The sequence below is a fragment of the Aethalodelphis obliquidens genome, unplaced genomic scaffold (genome assembly GCF_003676395.1).
Source record: "Aethalodelphis obliquidens isolate GAN/ISIS:26980383/991018 unplaced genomic scaffold, ASM367639v1 scaffold5, whole genome shotgun sequence".
Lineage (NCBI taxonomy): Eukaryota > Metazoa > Chordata > Mammalia > Artiodactyla > Delphinidae > Aethalodelphis > Aethalodelphis obliquidens.
Window position 1 is genome coordinate 7,794,504 of NW_020837949.1, and position 16,963 is coordinate 7,811,466.

At 38.2% G+C, this 16,963-nt stretch overlaps 1 protein-coding gene across 2 annotated transcripts in view; it reads right to left on the bottom strand.

The window, feature by feature from the left end:
- Nucleotides 1–16,963, bottom strand: part of CNTNAP2 (contactin associated protein 2) — a 2,044,831-nt gene that overhangs the window by 370,909 nt on the left and 1,656,959 nt on the right. For both annotated transcript variants that reach the window (XM_027101624.1, XM_027101625.1), the window contains one exon: nt 1,715–1,842. In XM_027101624.1, the coding sequence (XP_026957425.1) occupies nt 1,715–1,842 (128 nt within the window). The remainder of the gene's footprint in view (nt 1–1,714; nt 1,843–16,963) is intronic.

The window sequence follows — 16,963 nt, forward strand, 5'->3', positions numbered from 1 at the left end:
CATAATAAATTCTTCCTGAGGACTGATTTATTAAGAGAAAACATGCTAATATTAACTATAAACTGTTAATACACTCCCACATATACAATTTAAAGTACCTGGACTCTTTAAGAGTGGTAAAAAAAATTTGCAGAAGTGGGATTGTATAACTAGATTGACTTAATCCATCACTTAATGGGAACCCTTTCTCTAATTTAAGGCTAACTTTAGAATTAGAATTGATAAGTGAGAACTACTTTACCTTTATATATTAATGAGTAATTATGACATAATGAAACTGATTTTCATTAGATAACCCATGAGAACCTGCCTATTTTGAGAGTGACACTATAGTCCATCTCTCAAAATATGTGTTTAAAAAGGCATATATATTATTATTTTATGTCAATATCTTTTCTTAAGCAGTTGAAACAAAATTTCTTATTGCACAGTTCTACTAAGCTAGTCAAATGAAGTATTATTGTTTAATAAATGCATGACAAAGCTCTTTTGACCAGTTTCGTTTTAAGGACAGCATTTTCATTTTCTCTGTGTAAGAAGGGAAAAATCACTACAAACTCCATCTCTCTTTTGTATCAGGAACACTGCATGGTTTAATTGCTGACAGCCTTGATGTACTAAGTAGTAAACAGCTGAGCATGCCTCATTACATTCCTTAGGACACCTCTTTGAGTAGATGCGATAATTTATTACATTGAGTAGGTCTAATTCTCCCTTGATTTATGGAAGCGGTAATAACACTCCATCTGACAGAATGCTTTGCTAGGAGGAATCCAGATCTAGGCACTAAAATCTTTATGGCCTCCCCAGGAGGAGTTGGGACGCAGGTGGTATTCTGAGCACCACAGCAGAGAAAAAGGAGGAGTTTGCCTGAGGTCTTCTGACAAGTCAGCTACTCAGGGAACAGAATCTAGTCTCCTGATGCCTAGCACACAATCACAAAAGCATACTCCTGGAAGAGCTGCCCAATCATGTGTGCAGAGAAGAGGGGAAATGACACCCAGGATGCTCACTGCAGAATGCCCACAGCAGCCTGTCACCAGTCCCCTCCGACTACGCATAAAGCATACTGAAGGGTATCGAACAACATAAAATCCTAATGCTACCCTTAATTAGGTGGGATCATCAGGCTAACTCCCTGACTGCCAACAGCCCCAAATTCCTCTCTGTGGTGCCCAATCCTGAAAACAAGATGTAGTTACAGAAACACTCTTTGGCTTACAAGGGACCATCAAGCTCTGATGATGGTGAAATTTGATAGCACTAAGGTCCAACTTTATGTGACCATAATCCAGGTTTACAATGATACATTAAGCCCTAATGCTACTATTTATATCACCGTAAACTCAGTTTCCTGTGATATAAATAGTTATGCTAATGGCATTAACGGCAGCACTCAGTGCAGTCACAGCTGTTGAGTGCTGCTTTTATGCTATTAGCATTGCTACTTGTATCACCATAAACTTAGGTAGTCACATTTGTTACATAGGAATATACAAGAAAGATGGATAGCCACATTTTACGCCCATATCTAGCCTCCTGTACCGGAGACTTACAGCTTGCTGCCCTCCTCTGTGTATTAAGGTCTGCCTAGCCCTCCACTTGGCTCTGTTTATACCGAACAGCAATCTGTTTTCTGCCAACCTCGCGTTTGCTGGGAAACACTATTTAAAATTGGTAAGGAGGTGCCAGGCCCAGCTACGGGCACACTTACTGTCTCCTTGGCAGCGCAGGGGACCCACACTCAGTTTGGCTTCCGAGCCTTGCCGGTCAGTATCTCCAACCACCACCTGGCTTACTGGCAGGTGATCTTTGTAGGATAAGAAGCCAGCGTCCTTCCTCCTGAATCACAGGGAAAGACAGAAAAGCATGAGGAGGCTAAGTTAGAAACATGTCTTTTTTGATCATTGTTTAAGTTGTCTAACAATTGACCACATTCCAATAAATGCTCAGAGGCGCACTAAGCAGAACCACAGTTAGAGTTGTTCCCTCTCTTCCACTGGGTGGTTTCACAGGTCATGGCTCAGAAGCAACTGTGCCCGCTTTGCCTTCTGGAAAACAAAACTGACACCCTGATTTCCAGAGAGTCACAACCAATACACAGCATGCTATTTCAGGTTGAGTGTAGACTACCCTGTTGCTTGAAGTACACACATCAAATGCTGAGCATGCATGCAGAGTCTGCTGTTGTCAGGGAATCAAAAGTTCAACAAAGCCAACCTGATCTCTTGCATAAAATTAGAAACAAAACCCTATTAAAAAGCTCCCTTGTCTCCTTAATTGCTTTGAAGCGGTTGCTTCAGAGGCCTTCTTCCCTGCTGCGCATCAGCTAAATAAGAGATACTTTTAGGTCCTTCATCTCTTCTTGTTTATTTTAACAGCTGAAAGAGTTTATGCAACGTTTGGGACACAGAGCAGGTGCTCACTAAGTGTCTACTTCCATCAGTAATGAGGAGTGGAGTTGAGATGCAAGCCCAATTTGGCTTCTCTCTTAGATTTGTTCTCCTGTTTATTCTATATCTAGCCTGTTTCAGGTCTCCTAACTCAACCCCATACCCACCCTGAATAGAGGAAGAGGGCAAGGCTAGTTGTAAAGTATTGATTCTAGGATGAAGCACAGAAATGTAGGAGATGTTCTTAGGGATGGAACCAAGGTGAGTTACCATGCAGCACAGATTTCACCTTAATAGGAAATTCCTATCCCCTCATCCTCTTTTTGTGCTGCTGTGGCCGAGAGATCCCCTCATGTGGGGCTAGATGACTGGGAGGCACAAATCAGTGTTAAGGTCATTCCACAAATTTATCTTTTTGCATGATTTTGTGCACTGTTCAGCCTGAATGTAAATGAGAATTTTGAAATTGTATGTACAACTGATCACAGGAGAGAAAACTGATTTTGGATGATAGAAGAATGAGAGAAAAGTTGGCGGGTGGGGGGAGCGCTGGGAGGAATTGGGAGATTGGGATTGACGCATACTCACCATGGATACTGTGTATAAAATGGATAACTAATGAGAACATACTGTATAGCACAGTGAGCTCTGCTTAATGCACTGTGGTGACCTGAATGGGAAGGAAGTCCAAAAGGGAGGGGATATTTGTATATGTATGGCTGACTCATTTTGCTGTACAGTAGAAACTAACACAATATTGTAAAGCAGATATACTCCAATAAAAATTAATTCAAAAAAAAAAGAAGAATGAGGGAGAGAGCTCAGTAATCAGGTTAAAGGTCTGTCATTTGCATCTCTTGCAGGGAATTGAGGAGAACCAACTTGGAAACCTGTCCCTAAAAGGCTATGCTGTTAGGAGCAGTTACTTGCTCCTCTGACCTTCTAGAAAGTCACTGAACATATGCTCCTTCATGTGTCAGGACCCACAGAAACCCAGGAAGGAGTCACAGAATTTAGCCAGTGGACCGCAAACAAGTGTATTTTCCACTGCCTTAGTTATTTCAATGAGTTTCCAAGATAAAGTTTAAAAAAAATATTTTTTTTTTGGGCTGCTGCCACATGGCATGCGGGATCCTTAGCTCCCCGACCAGGGATCGAACCCTCACCCGCTGCAGTGGAAGTGTGGCGTCTTAACAACTGGACCGCCAGGAAAGTCCAAAAAAAAATATTTTTTTAATCATATGAGAACTAAGATCATGCAGAAAAGCACTGTGATTCTTACTGACACTGCAGCTACTGGTGACCCAGCCTCAAATCATTTGTAAACCCAACTCCTTATATTAGAACTTCTATCAGTTAAAATCATGTTAGAGAGGGAAGAAAGTCTTTGCTATTAAATTTGATATTTAATGTTTCTTAAAGGGACAATAAATGAAAGCACCCTTAATAACATACTGTGATTTGACAACTTAGTAGAGTAATGTGCATTCCTGTGGAACTTCAGGCCGAGATTCTCTACAAGTTCATTATCACTTAGAATTAACTGACTCTAGATCAGGGATTTGTGACCTAAGTCCTGAGAACCATTCATCTTGTCGCTTTTTCTGTGATGGCCCATAAGCTTTTTTTTTTTTTTTTTAAATATTTATTTATTTGGCTGTGCCAGGTCCTAGTTGCAGCATGCGGTATCTGTAGTTGCGGCACGCGTACCCTTAGTTGCGGCATGTGGGATCTAGTTCCCTGACCAGGGATGGAACCCGGGCCCCCTGCATTGGGAGCGTGGAGCCTCAGCCACTGGACCACCAGGGAAGTCCTATTTTTTAAAATTTTAAATGGTTGAAAAGAAATCAAAAGCAGAATAATATTCTGTGCCATGTGAAAATTACCTAAAATTCAAAGTCAGTGTCCATAAATAAAGTTTTACTGAAATAAAGTCACTTTTTAATTTAACTTCTTTTTTACAATATTGTCTATGGTGCTTCCAGGCTACACTGGCAGAGCTGAGTAGTTATAATAGAGACCATATGGCCCTCAAAGCCTAAAATATTTATTATCTGGCCCTTTATAGAAAACGCTTGCCAACTCTTGCTCCAAATCATCAGTGCCCCTTTTTCCTCTGGGAATTTATTGAGCAAATATCCCACTGACAAGCATGGTGGCCTAATGTGCAACTTATCCCCACAGTCGAGTACAGGGTTAGGGAAGGGGCATGAGAATATCTCTGAGGTGGGGAAAAAAGCATTTAAGCCAACATTTATTTACTCTAGCAGTGAGAAGTAACTTAAACCTTATTAATAATTAATTTTCTGATGGACGTCACACTAGGTGGCCTGCAGTCATGTGTCAGGATGCTCAACATCCTTACCTGATACTTGGTATTGTTGGTTCATTTACAATGAATGAGAAAGTGACTACTTTATAACAAATCTTGTGTTAATATAAGAGTATTCTGGAAACAAATGTTTGGAAATATTCCAATCACTATGTAATCTTATTGCCAAAATTTGTATGTGCATAACCTCATAAGAATTTACACATCTACACACTTCCACAACTTGGAAACATAATTTTAAAATATTTGTAATAATCTTGTAAATGTAGAGGTCCAGTGGGTTTTGGACTTATTTTATAATACTGAAATGGGTCATTATTCAGTTACTTTGCAAATAAAACTGATTCAGAGATGATAGATTTACTACATTTGATCAAAACCTTTGCATTACTGGTCAATGAAACTGAAAAATTAACATCATGATTCAGTAGGTGCGCTTAGCAATATACCTTTGTCTAGTTTGTTATATGTACCTTTAGGTAATATTTTTCAACTATGATAGTCAATAAAGTCAAGTATCAAAATGAAAAACACAGAGAGGCAGATCTTCAAATTGGTAATCCAAGATTATTTAAAATAATATGTATTTAATCACATCACAGTTACTAAAACAATTAAAGGTAAAATGATTAATTTCTATTAATATTTTAGAGAAGATATTATTAATGACAACTTTATATCATTTTTAAAAACTTAATTTTTTTATATTGAACATAAAATGTTAATTCACTAGAACCTGTAACTTACTTTTATACTTACTTGTAAATATGTGCTCAAAAGATTTTTAAATAGCGTATCAAAAAATATGAACACTGCTCTAATTCATAGAAAGTAATAACAATACAGCATTTATCACTGAATACCTGTGTATATTAGACTATTTCTTGTATACAACATCTAATCTGAAATCAATTCTTCCATAGAGGCATCATTATCCCCATTTTACTGATGAGAATCAGAGAATTTATCTTGACCAAGGTCACCAGCTCATAACTATAGAGTCTGGATTCAAATCTAGATTATCTGGATCCCAATCTAGAATTTTCCACAAAAAAGAGGGGAGAAACAAAACAGAAGAAAACAAAAAACAACTATGTCAATTAAAGGCCTTTTTCTTTTAATTTTCATTTACAGATGAGGTGAAAATGTACCTTTTTAGATACACTTAGGTATCCTGAAACATTGAGAAAATTATTTGTGATTAGTAAGTTCAAAGATATCTGTAATGTTATACTCACAGGCATCCCCTACGCCATCAGCACACCAAGTAAAAGTGGTCTAGAACTACCGCATCCCCAAGCTAACCACTGTTTTTAATGGTATATTGAAGTTTACAAAAGGTTACAGTTCAGCTAATATAGAAGTCTCCCTTAGCCTCGGGGGATACGTTCCAAGACCCCCAGTGGATGCCTGAAATCACAAATAGTACTGAACCCTATATATACTATGCTTTTTCCTATATGTACTGTATATATCTGTGATAAAGTTTAATTTATAAATTAGGCACAGTAAGAGATTAACAACTAATGATAAAATACAACAATTGTAACAATATACTGTTATAAAGATGTGAATGTGGCCTCTTTCACACACACACAATATCTTATCGTCCAAATTTAATGCCTTTTGCATCCTAACTAAGCACTGTTTTGTAACGTTTGCAGTTTGAGGTATGACAGCAAAACTACCACGAATTTCTTTTTCCTTCTTCACAGTTTCATGGACAGAACATTCGTTCTCACCACGAATCTTAGCAACGTCAGCATACAGTTTTCTTTCCTTACTAAGTCACCACCTTTTCACTTAAAAGCAGCATTAATGGCTTCTCTTTGGCGTATCTGAATTGCCAGCATCACTGCTCTTGTGCTTTGGGGTCATTATTAAGTAAAACGAACAAAAGCACTGCAATTTTAAACGAATGAATTGTTTATTTCTGAGATTTTCCATTTAATATTTTCAGATCACGGTTGACCAAGGTTAACTGAAACCATATACAGCAAAAACTTGGATGAGGGATTACTGTAGTGATAACCCTCAGGTATTCCTTAACCAAACCAAGAAAATAGGAGAAAATAATTATCAGCCGAGAAAAAAAAAATACAAAGTTACCTTCTCGATCACTTTTGATCAGGGATATAAATAGGCCCAGGGATTTTAAAGTCACAAACAAGTGTTTGTGAAACTCACCGAACAGTCAACTCTGCTGGAAACAAATTGGTTGTGGAAACAAATTCATGGGTAGCAATAAAGTGGTTTGGCTAGCATGAAGTTTCTTGTGTGATCCTACAGCATAACCCACTTTCAAAAAATGATGTGTGGATGAATAGAAAATAACCTGAGACCTGATGAGGCACCCTTCCAAATACCTATAAGACTTCTATCTTAGCACCTGTGTGAAAATTATTTAGCAAGCAAAACAAGCCTTCATCGAAAGTTATGATCTTTAATGATCGAGGTCAATCTAATTTAGGGAGATATTCAGTAACTATTTATCATGTTAGCATAATCTAATTACATCTGTTGCTAAGCTGGTACATTAGAAAAATTCTATCATCCATTTCAAATAGGCCCTGAACTCAGACTCTTGCATAATCTTTCTATCAGTGTTGTTATTAAAGGAAAACTTGATTCTACAGAGTTTGCTTCTCTAACCTGGCATTACAGTTATTTTGCGTCAGTACTATTGTTCTGAGGAACTCTGTCTTACTCTGCTGCTCTTCCCTTGCCTTCTTTTCTTATCCTGCTGAGAAAGCAAAAAGCACGCTCGTCTTGCCCTTAGCTCAGTAAAAAAACAAATCCTTAGAGGAAAATAAACAGTCCAAGTGCCTGCAATTATAAGCTTGCTTTTCTACCAGATGTTATAAAAGTTACCACACTATGAGTATGTTCTATAATTCTAGCAGAGAAGAATTTCTTCTGCTTTGTGAAGTTTTAGAAGTACTTGTTTACTTAAAACAAACAAACAAATAGAATTACAGTGAACATTCCTGTATTTCCATCACAGAATCAACAAGGTAGAAATTTTTGGAAGAATACAGGAAGTCAAAGATTTAGCTACAGAAGATGTCAAAGAGACATAGAAATGGGGAATAAACACATGAGAAGATGCTTAATATTATTAGTCATTAGAGACATGCAATTAAAAATCTACTGAGACGCCACCTTACTCTTATCAGAATAATAGAAAAGACAGATAATAAGTGTTGACGAGGATTTGGAGAAACTGGAATCATCATACATCGCTCATGGGATTGCAAAGTGGTGCAATCACTTTTGAAAGTAGTTTGGTAGTTTCTAAAAAGTTAAACATAGATTTACCATATGACCCAAAATTCCATTCCTGGATATCTACCCAAGAGAAAGCGTATGTCCGCACAAAGACTTCTAGGTAGATGATTACAGAAGCTTTATTCACAACAGCCCCAAAGTGGAAACAACCCAAATGTCCATCAACTAGTAAAAGGTAATCAAAATGTAGTATATCCACACAATAGAACATTGTTCATCAGCAAAAGAAATAAAATGTGGATACATACAACACAAAGTGAATAAACCTCAGCAACACGATGCTAAGTGAAAGAAGTCAGACACAGAAGACCACATATGCCATAACTCCATTTATATGGAATGTCCAGAAAAGGCAAATATATAAAGATAGAAAGTAGATTAGTAGGTGCCGGGGTCTGGGGATGGGAATAAGGATCAATGGCAAATTCCCAAACTACCTTTATAATAGAAACTGTATCTCATTCAGCAAAAACCAAATATCTATGGTTTACCAGGACATGCCTAAAAGTAAAATTCTATTCAATTGTCACCATTTGCCGCTGTAATCTCCTGGAAATGCCAATACTTTATAGCATCAAATTTTCATCTCAAGGAGCATTTCTAAACTTTTTGGGATATTTTGTGTAATTTTGGTTCAAACAATATGTTCAAATTTCCTATAAATTTTTGTATCTTTCCTCTGGATCCTTTCTGTCTCCTAATGGCCATCCCCAGACATTATACTACTTTGGAAGAAACTAGACTGTACTTTTTCCATAGCAAGTACTTAGAAAGAGTAGGCCAGATGGGTGTAGCCGAGATGACAGATAGGAAGATTCTGAAATCACCTCCTCCCTCAGGCACACCAAAATTACAACTATTTACAGAGAAACTATCTATGAGAACAACCTGAAGACCAGCAGAAAAAATTTTCCACGAGTAAAGATGCAAAGAAGGAACCACAAGACAGGTAGAAGGAGTGGAAACAGTGTACAGTCAAGACCACACTCCTGGGAAGACAACCCGCAAATGGGAGAGAATCACAACTGCAGAGGTTCTCCCCAAGGAGCACGGAGGCCAGGCCCCACACTGGGCTCCCCCAGCTGGGGGCCTGCACTGGGAAGATGAGCTCCCAGAGCGTCTGGCTCTGAAGGTCAGCGTGGCTTGTGTACAAGAGAGCTGGAGGGCTGCAGGAAACAGAGACTCTGCTCTTAAAGGATACCTGCAAAATCTCACACCCTCTCACTCCAGAGCAGAGGGAGTATTTTGAAAGAAGCCTAGGTCAGACCTACCTGCTGATTTTGGAGAGCCTTTCAGAAAGGTAAGGAGCAATTGGCTCTCCTTCTGGGGACACAGAGGCTGGCAGCAGCCATTTCGGAGAGCTTGTTCTGCCACGAGGACATTAGTGCTCGCAAGAGCCATTTTGGAGTCTTCCCTCTAGCCTATTAGTGCTGGGGCTTACCTTCCCACCAGTGGGCTGGCACCAGCCCCAGGCCCTCCCAGACCCAGCAGCCAGCTGCCCTGGACATGGACCTCTCTACCAAAAAGCCAACACCAGTCTGGGGTCCCCCCAGGCCCTTCACGCAGCCACCCGGGACTCAGCCTTGCACATTAGTGGGCTGGCACTGGCCCTGGGAGCCCCTGGACTGCACACCCAACTGCCCTGGGACTCAGCCCTAACCACCAGCAGGCAAGAAGGCACCACACAAAGCAGGACCTGGCAGCCAACTGGGCTGAGGGCCAGCTCTGCATGCCAGCATGCCCACAATAGTCAGCTCCTCCACAACGGAAGGTCCCATGCAGCTCACACAGAGGGCATCCACAGAGCATATAGCTATGGTGACCAAAGGGGAGTTTGCTGCTGGGACCCACAGGATGTCTCCTATAGAAGGCCACTTCTCCAAGATAGGGAAATGTAACTGACCTATCTTATACACAGAAATAAACACAGAGAATTAGGCAAAATGAGGAGACAGAGGAATATGTTCTAAACAAACAGACAGACAAAATCCCAGAAGAACTAAATGAAGTGGAGATGAGCCACGTACCTGATAAAGAGTTCAAGGTAATGATTACAAAGATGCCAAATGAACTTGGGAGAAGAATGGATGAGCACAGTGAGAAGTTTAACTAAGAGTCAGAAAACATAAAGAAGCAAAGAGGTGACAAATACAATAACTAAAATTAAAAATACACTAGATGGAATCAACAGTAGATTAGATGATACAGAGGAACAGATCAGTAAACTGGAAGATGGAGTAGTGAAAATCACCCAAGCTGAACAGAAAAAAGAAATTTAAAAAATGAGAATAATTTAAAAGACCACTGAGACAACATCAAGTGTACGAAAATTGGCATTATAGGGATCCCAGAAGGAGAGGAGAGAGAGAAAGGGAGAGAACTTATTTGGATAAATAGCTGAAAAGTTTCCTAACCTGGGAAAGGAAATAGGCATCCAGGTCCAGGAAGCACAGAGAGCCCCAAAGAAGATGAACCCAAAGAAGTCCACACCAAAATACATTATAATAATTTCATAATAAATGACAAAATTAAAGATAAAGAGAGTCTTAAAAGCAAAAAGAGAAAATCAACTAGTTACCTATAAGGGAACTCCCATAAGACTCTCAGCTGACTTTTCAGCAGAAACTTTGCAGTCCAGAAGGAGTGGCACAATATATTTAAAGTGATGAAAGGAAAAAACCTACAACCAAGAACACTCTACCTGGCAAGGCTAGCATTCATATTTGAAGGAGAGGTAATCAATAAGGACATTGCATGATGATAAAGGGAACAGTCCAAGAAGAGGATATAATAATTGTAAATATATATTCACCCAACATAGGAGCACCTAAATACATAAAGCTGATATTAATAAACATAAGGGAAGAAATTGACAGTAACACAATAGTAGGGGACTTTAACACCCCATTTACATCAATGGACAGATCAACCAGACAGGTAATCAATAAGGAAACACAGGCCTTAAAGGAACCCTCGTACACTGCTGGCTGGAATGTAAATCGGTACCACCACTATGGAAAACAGTATGCAAATAATGTCAAAAATTGAAAATAGAACTATCATATGATCCAGCAATTCCACTTGTGGGTATTTTTCTGAAGAAAACAAAAACACTAATTCAAAAAGATATAAGCACCCCTATATTCACTGCAGCATTATTTATAATAGCCAACATATGGAAGCAACCTGTGTCCAACAACAGAAGAATAGATAAAGAAGATGTGATATATACATATATATAAATAATGGAATATTACTCAGCCATAAAAAAGAATGAAATCTTGCCATTTGCGAAACATGTATGGACACCTGGAGGGTATTATGCTAAGTGGAATAAGTCAGACAGAAAAAGACAAATATTGTATGATTTCACTTACATACAGAATCTATAAAATAAAACTCTCAAACAAATATAACAAAACAGAAACAGAGTCATATATACATAAAACAAACTGGTGGTTGCCAGAGGGGATGGGTTGCGGGGATGAGTGAAATAGGTGAGGGAGAATAAGAGGTACGAACTTCCAGTTACAAAATAAATGAGTCAGGGGATATGACGTACAGCATAGGGAATGTGGTAAATATTTCCCTATGGTAAATTTCCCTATGGTAAATATTTAATAACTTTGTATGGTGACAGATGGCAACTAGACTTATTGTGGTAATCATTCTGTAATGTATAAAAACATTGAATCACTATGTTAAATATAATATTCTAAGACAATTATATACTTCAGCAGAAAAAGGTAACTGTGAGATAATAGATGTGTTAATGAGCTTGGTTATTTCACAATGTATACATACATCAAATCATCAAGTTGTACACCTTAAATACATACAGTAAAAAAAAGTAGGTCAAAAGGTAAAAACCTGTAAGAATTTTCCTGAGTTTTTCTGGATAGTTACTATTCTACTATTAACTTGCACTAAAGATGTCAGATTCAGTAGTATTATTTTTATTAAAGGACTTTGCATTGTTCTTATTCTTTCCATCTCTTAAATAAAAAACACATAAATAACTCAGAGTTGTATAGAGTTTAAAAATACTCAGTGCTTTCCCTTGGATGATCTCATTTGCTCCCTATAACTTTGGAGGTACAAGGAAATAAGGATATACAATTGAACCTGACAAATTTTGATTCCCAAATAACCGTTCAGAAACATATCCATTATGCAAAGTGAGACAGACTCCACCAAGGAATGAGATGTGTCTTCAAGGTATAGTACCAAATACTACCTAATTATTTACTAGTTCATACCTAATATACATAAGAAAGGCAGGAAACATACAGACTCAAGTCAAGGATAGTTTTAGTTAAAACATTTGTTTTCAAGTAAGTGAGAATTTTTATTTGCTTTTTTAATTTATTTTTTATTTTTTTGGTCCTCAACTCCATCTTTCTATATCTTCTCTGCCCGGGGATGCACTCCTCGGCCTTTCCTTTAACAGGAAATTAACACTCTCGTTCTTCCTCTGTCCTTGCCCCTATTAAAAGCCACTTTCAGAGGAAAATGTGACATACCATTCCATCCATGTTTAAGAAAAGCAATGCCTTAATGAGACAAAAGACTGCTCTTAGAAATCATATCTCTATGAATGGTGGAGGTTGGATTGGGGAGAGGGAGGAATATTGCTAGCACCACTGAAACAACTACATGGAGATGATTACATGTTCTTAAAAAGGCAGCCCTACCATCACCATGGAGCAGGTTGGCCAGTTCCTCTAAGTTCATTTACGAAAATCATGATCAGAAGTCAATGCCTTTGTGCATAGAGCACATGGGGGCTATCTAAGCATGGCTGGATCATGAGAAGTTGAAATAAACAACAGAGCTGTCTAATACACAATAAAGTAGAACTTTTAAAATACTTCTCACGGCGTCCTCAGTCACCACTGACTACTGAGCTTTCCTCAATGGATGTACAGTACTGTTTTCTACAAAACAATTAGAGTAATTAAGAAAACAACCGTCACAATTAGATCTTTAGAATCCCTGAGTATGTCCCCTAAGAAATGGAAGTAATTACAGATTCAATTACTCCTTTTCAGTGGGAATAGCTTAGGCCTTTTGTAAATGCACGGCAATTATCTGTTCAGTTTAGAAAAGCCTTAGAAAAGTCTTAGAAAGCCTTTGTAACCATTTCAGGATTCTACAGCAAATTGTTCTTTGATTTTCCTTCTGGAATGCAAGTTCCCTGAGGCCAGATAGGTTGTCGCATGCAACTTTATAAACCGAATACTAGTAAGCTCCTAAAAGTGGCTCATTCCGTATGTTTCATGACTGAACACATGAAGCCATCTAGGCACAATCCTAAAATAGTAATCAGTATGTGCTTCCTATCAATGGTGAGCAATGAGAAAGAGACCTTCCTTATAACTGGAGTTCCTTGAATGCTCTTTAAACAGTTTCATTATTTCTTTTCTGTAACTGAGGTTTTATTTTTTCTTTAGAAAATCATATTCAATTAGAAGTTTCATATATAATTAATATAATGGAAAGAATTAGATCTTGAAGACAGGAGTCCTATTTCAACTCTGCATCTATGTAAAGGTAAGTTACTGAATTTATCTGGGCCATTGTTTCTCTACATAGATAAGCTATATATTTTGGTTCTGAAGGGTATCAGAATATGGAACTTCAAAGTATGCCTCTTTGGCATATAGAGTATTTTGAGCTAAAGGCCATTGAGGTCGGCAGACACAGGAAAAGTTCTAAAAACAGGGCACAAGTTTTCTTTTTGTAAAGGAAACCTGCATAAGAAATCTTACTAAACAACTCTTCTTTACCATGCTTCTCCTGGTCACTTTCTCATAACTTGCCTCCCTCACACAGAATTCCCAAACCCTTTGTCTTCTGGCTTAAGATGGTATATGAGCCCAAGTTCTAACCATCCCTTTGGGTTATTCATCACTGGGTACTTCCATAGGTACTACCATAGGTACATATTAACAAACATATTCTGTTTGTTTTTCTCTTGCTAATTTAGAGGACCCCAACTGAAGAGCCTATGATAGGTAGAGGAAAATATATATTTTTTCCTCCCCTGTAGTTCTTTGATTCTACTTATGTTTGTTTACTTTGTTATTACAGAAAACAAATAGTAACCATTTGAATAAATTTGGCAAACTTAAATGTGTGGCTTAAAACATAAATATTTGGTCTGTTTCTCAATGGCATAGGGTCATTGGTAGCCCTTTGAGGATAGGACTTTGTGGTTCTATGTAGTTTCTCCAGAAAATATTAATACAGTATCCAACATATGGTTTGGAAGATTAGTTTTCACCCTTATTTTTCAGGTGAGATAACAGATTTGGAATAAAACTATGCCTGGTCTAAGGTATTCAACTAATTAGTGGCTGAACTAGGAAAAATAGACCAATCTCTACCACTCTAGAATTTAAGAAGAGAAAATGCATGTTTACATTTCTCAAATTCTGCTTAAATAATTTCAATTGTTTTCCTATAAATGATATGAAAATCTATTTTTTTATCATATAGGAAAATTGTTTCACTGAATTGAAATATTTTCCCTAAACAAGGGTTCCTTGTGTTTTTGAAAACTGTGCCTCATATATTATATGATTGGCAAGGACAGAGTACTTGATGTGTGGCCTCCTTGACATTTCCATGTATTTTCGTCACCAGCAATTAATGGCCAACTCCTGGCATCTCAAAAGTAGTCAATGGGAAAATCTTTGCTTATACTGGCCCTGTGTATCTTTTAAAATTAAGGTGAATGTTCTGGGTTCTCTCAGTGTTCCTAAAGCTTTATTTCTAACCAACAGACAAATGCAGACAAATCTCGTCACTTCTGACTCCCCTCTGCTTTGTCATGGCTGCTCTTCAGTCTCGCTCCTGGCTCGATGGCCCTTCCTCTCTAGGTAGCTTGTGACTGGCCTCATCCCACAGGTTCTACATTTGGCCCACAGGGCACATGATGCATTCTTGTCTCACTGAACTCCGAAAGGGGGGTGTTGACTACATGCTGGAGTCCCTTCACTTTGAAGCTAGTCAGGGAGACTCCAGGCTGCTGTGAATTGGTCCTGTCCTCTCCAGCTCCAGCAGTCATGGGTCAAGCTCTCTGATTCATTCTCGTGAAGTTCTCCCGTCCCTCTCCCATAATGGTGGGATGGTCAGAGGTAGATAGAATATGCTAACAACTCCACAAATAAATCTTTCCCATCGGTCTCTTAAACTTCTCCAGGAATTTTTAGGCTTCTCTTACGTCACCCAATGTAGGTAACTGAGCCAGAGCTGCACTTGGCTTTAGAATGTGGGGGTACTTGACCCCTTAGTCAAATTCACAGCCTTGGAGCCAGTGCTAAAAACTCCAAGACAACAGAAGTCACCTAATTTATGATCCTTTCCCTGAACATGAAAAAAATCCTAATAACATTAGGATTTAACATAAATATTAACATCAGATTTTCATCTGATTTATTCTCTGTGTAAAGTATTACTTCACTGTCCTCACAGGTTTTCACATCATGAAAGAGAATAATCAGACTCTCCACCCCCTAAATTTTTTCTTAAACAGATTACTCACAAGAACACTGGTTCTGATGAATTTGGCCTCAGAAGAAAATTTAATACACCTTGAATTTTTATTTGTGGATCTGACCATCCTAAAAGGTACTTTTTTTCAATGATACAAGCATTCTTCTTTTAACTAAGGAGCATTGCTTTTTCCCTCTATCGCCATTTCTAAAGCCCCCTCCAAGTAACACAAATCCATAGAAATGATTCTTATATTGATGATTACCACACTCTTTTCTTTATAATCATCACATCATCCTTGACATATTTTGTCATTCCCACTTCATCTCAGCAGCTCATTTTTCTCCCCTAGTGCACAGAAAAGACTTGTTTGAAGGTGCAAGTGGTTTCCTTTACCCGTTTCTGAACTCTGTAGGGCGCTTAAGAGGATAGATATTTGTTTTTAAGTTATCAATATCCTGAAGATGCTGTGGGATGTAAACATGTGAAAAAGGCCTCAGCTAAAATAAGAAAAAGCACTTACTCTTCAGGATGAGATGGTCCAAATGAAAATAAAGTTTCAAATTATCTCTTGGTAACTGAGACTAAGGCGAGGCAGAAGGCAGCCATGGAAAGAGGCTTAAGATTGCTGTCAGTCTCAAGCATGAAGGAAGACAGATGACCCAAGGAAACGGAAAATAAATGATCTGAAATTTGGGAGGGAGAAAGCCAAAATAATTATGTGTAATATAAGCCTGAAGGGAGCTTCAGGGAGAAAAAAAAGTAGTCAATTATATTAAACATTGCAAAGATGTCTAGTATCTAAAAAATCAGAGTGCCCATTGGATATATTAACATGGAGACCATTGGTGGACCTATCTCAAAGACTTCCCGTAGAGTAATAAAGAAAATTTTCAATGACTGATAATCCAATGGGAAACAAGAGGGTAGAGACCAACCCTAAACTGTTATTTTGAAGTTGGAATGAGAAATGAGAAATGGAAGAAGCGATAGGATAGAAGCTGGAGGAATCTGCAGCATCAGGAGACTTTGTTTATACACTGGGAGCTGAATCAATTATGTTTTATCACATATGTCTGTAATCAATTTGCCGACATTATTTTACAAGCTTTTGGAAGCAAAACTCATGAATGTCCTATGTATACAGGTAGTGTATAGATGGCATATAACCCTGTCCAGAGGGTGACTTGAAGTGGCATATAATTAGCACATTCTGACCATTGCTGGGCAATACAAATAACAAGTGCAGCTTCCTTTTGTTTCTAATCCAGGGAATAAAGAGCACCTGATCTCTTTCTTCAAATCAAAACTAATCAAGTGAGGAACACCTGGCCTTTCTAAAATGTGATAGCCGACATATTCTGGGAAAAGATTCTTGGACCTGCACTCTCGGAGAAAAGGACTGAAAGAAGAACTAACTAGATAATTTCACAGTGAGGTTTGGAGTTTC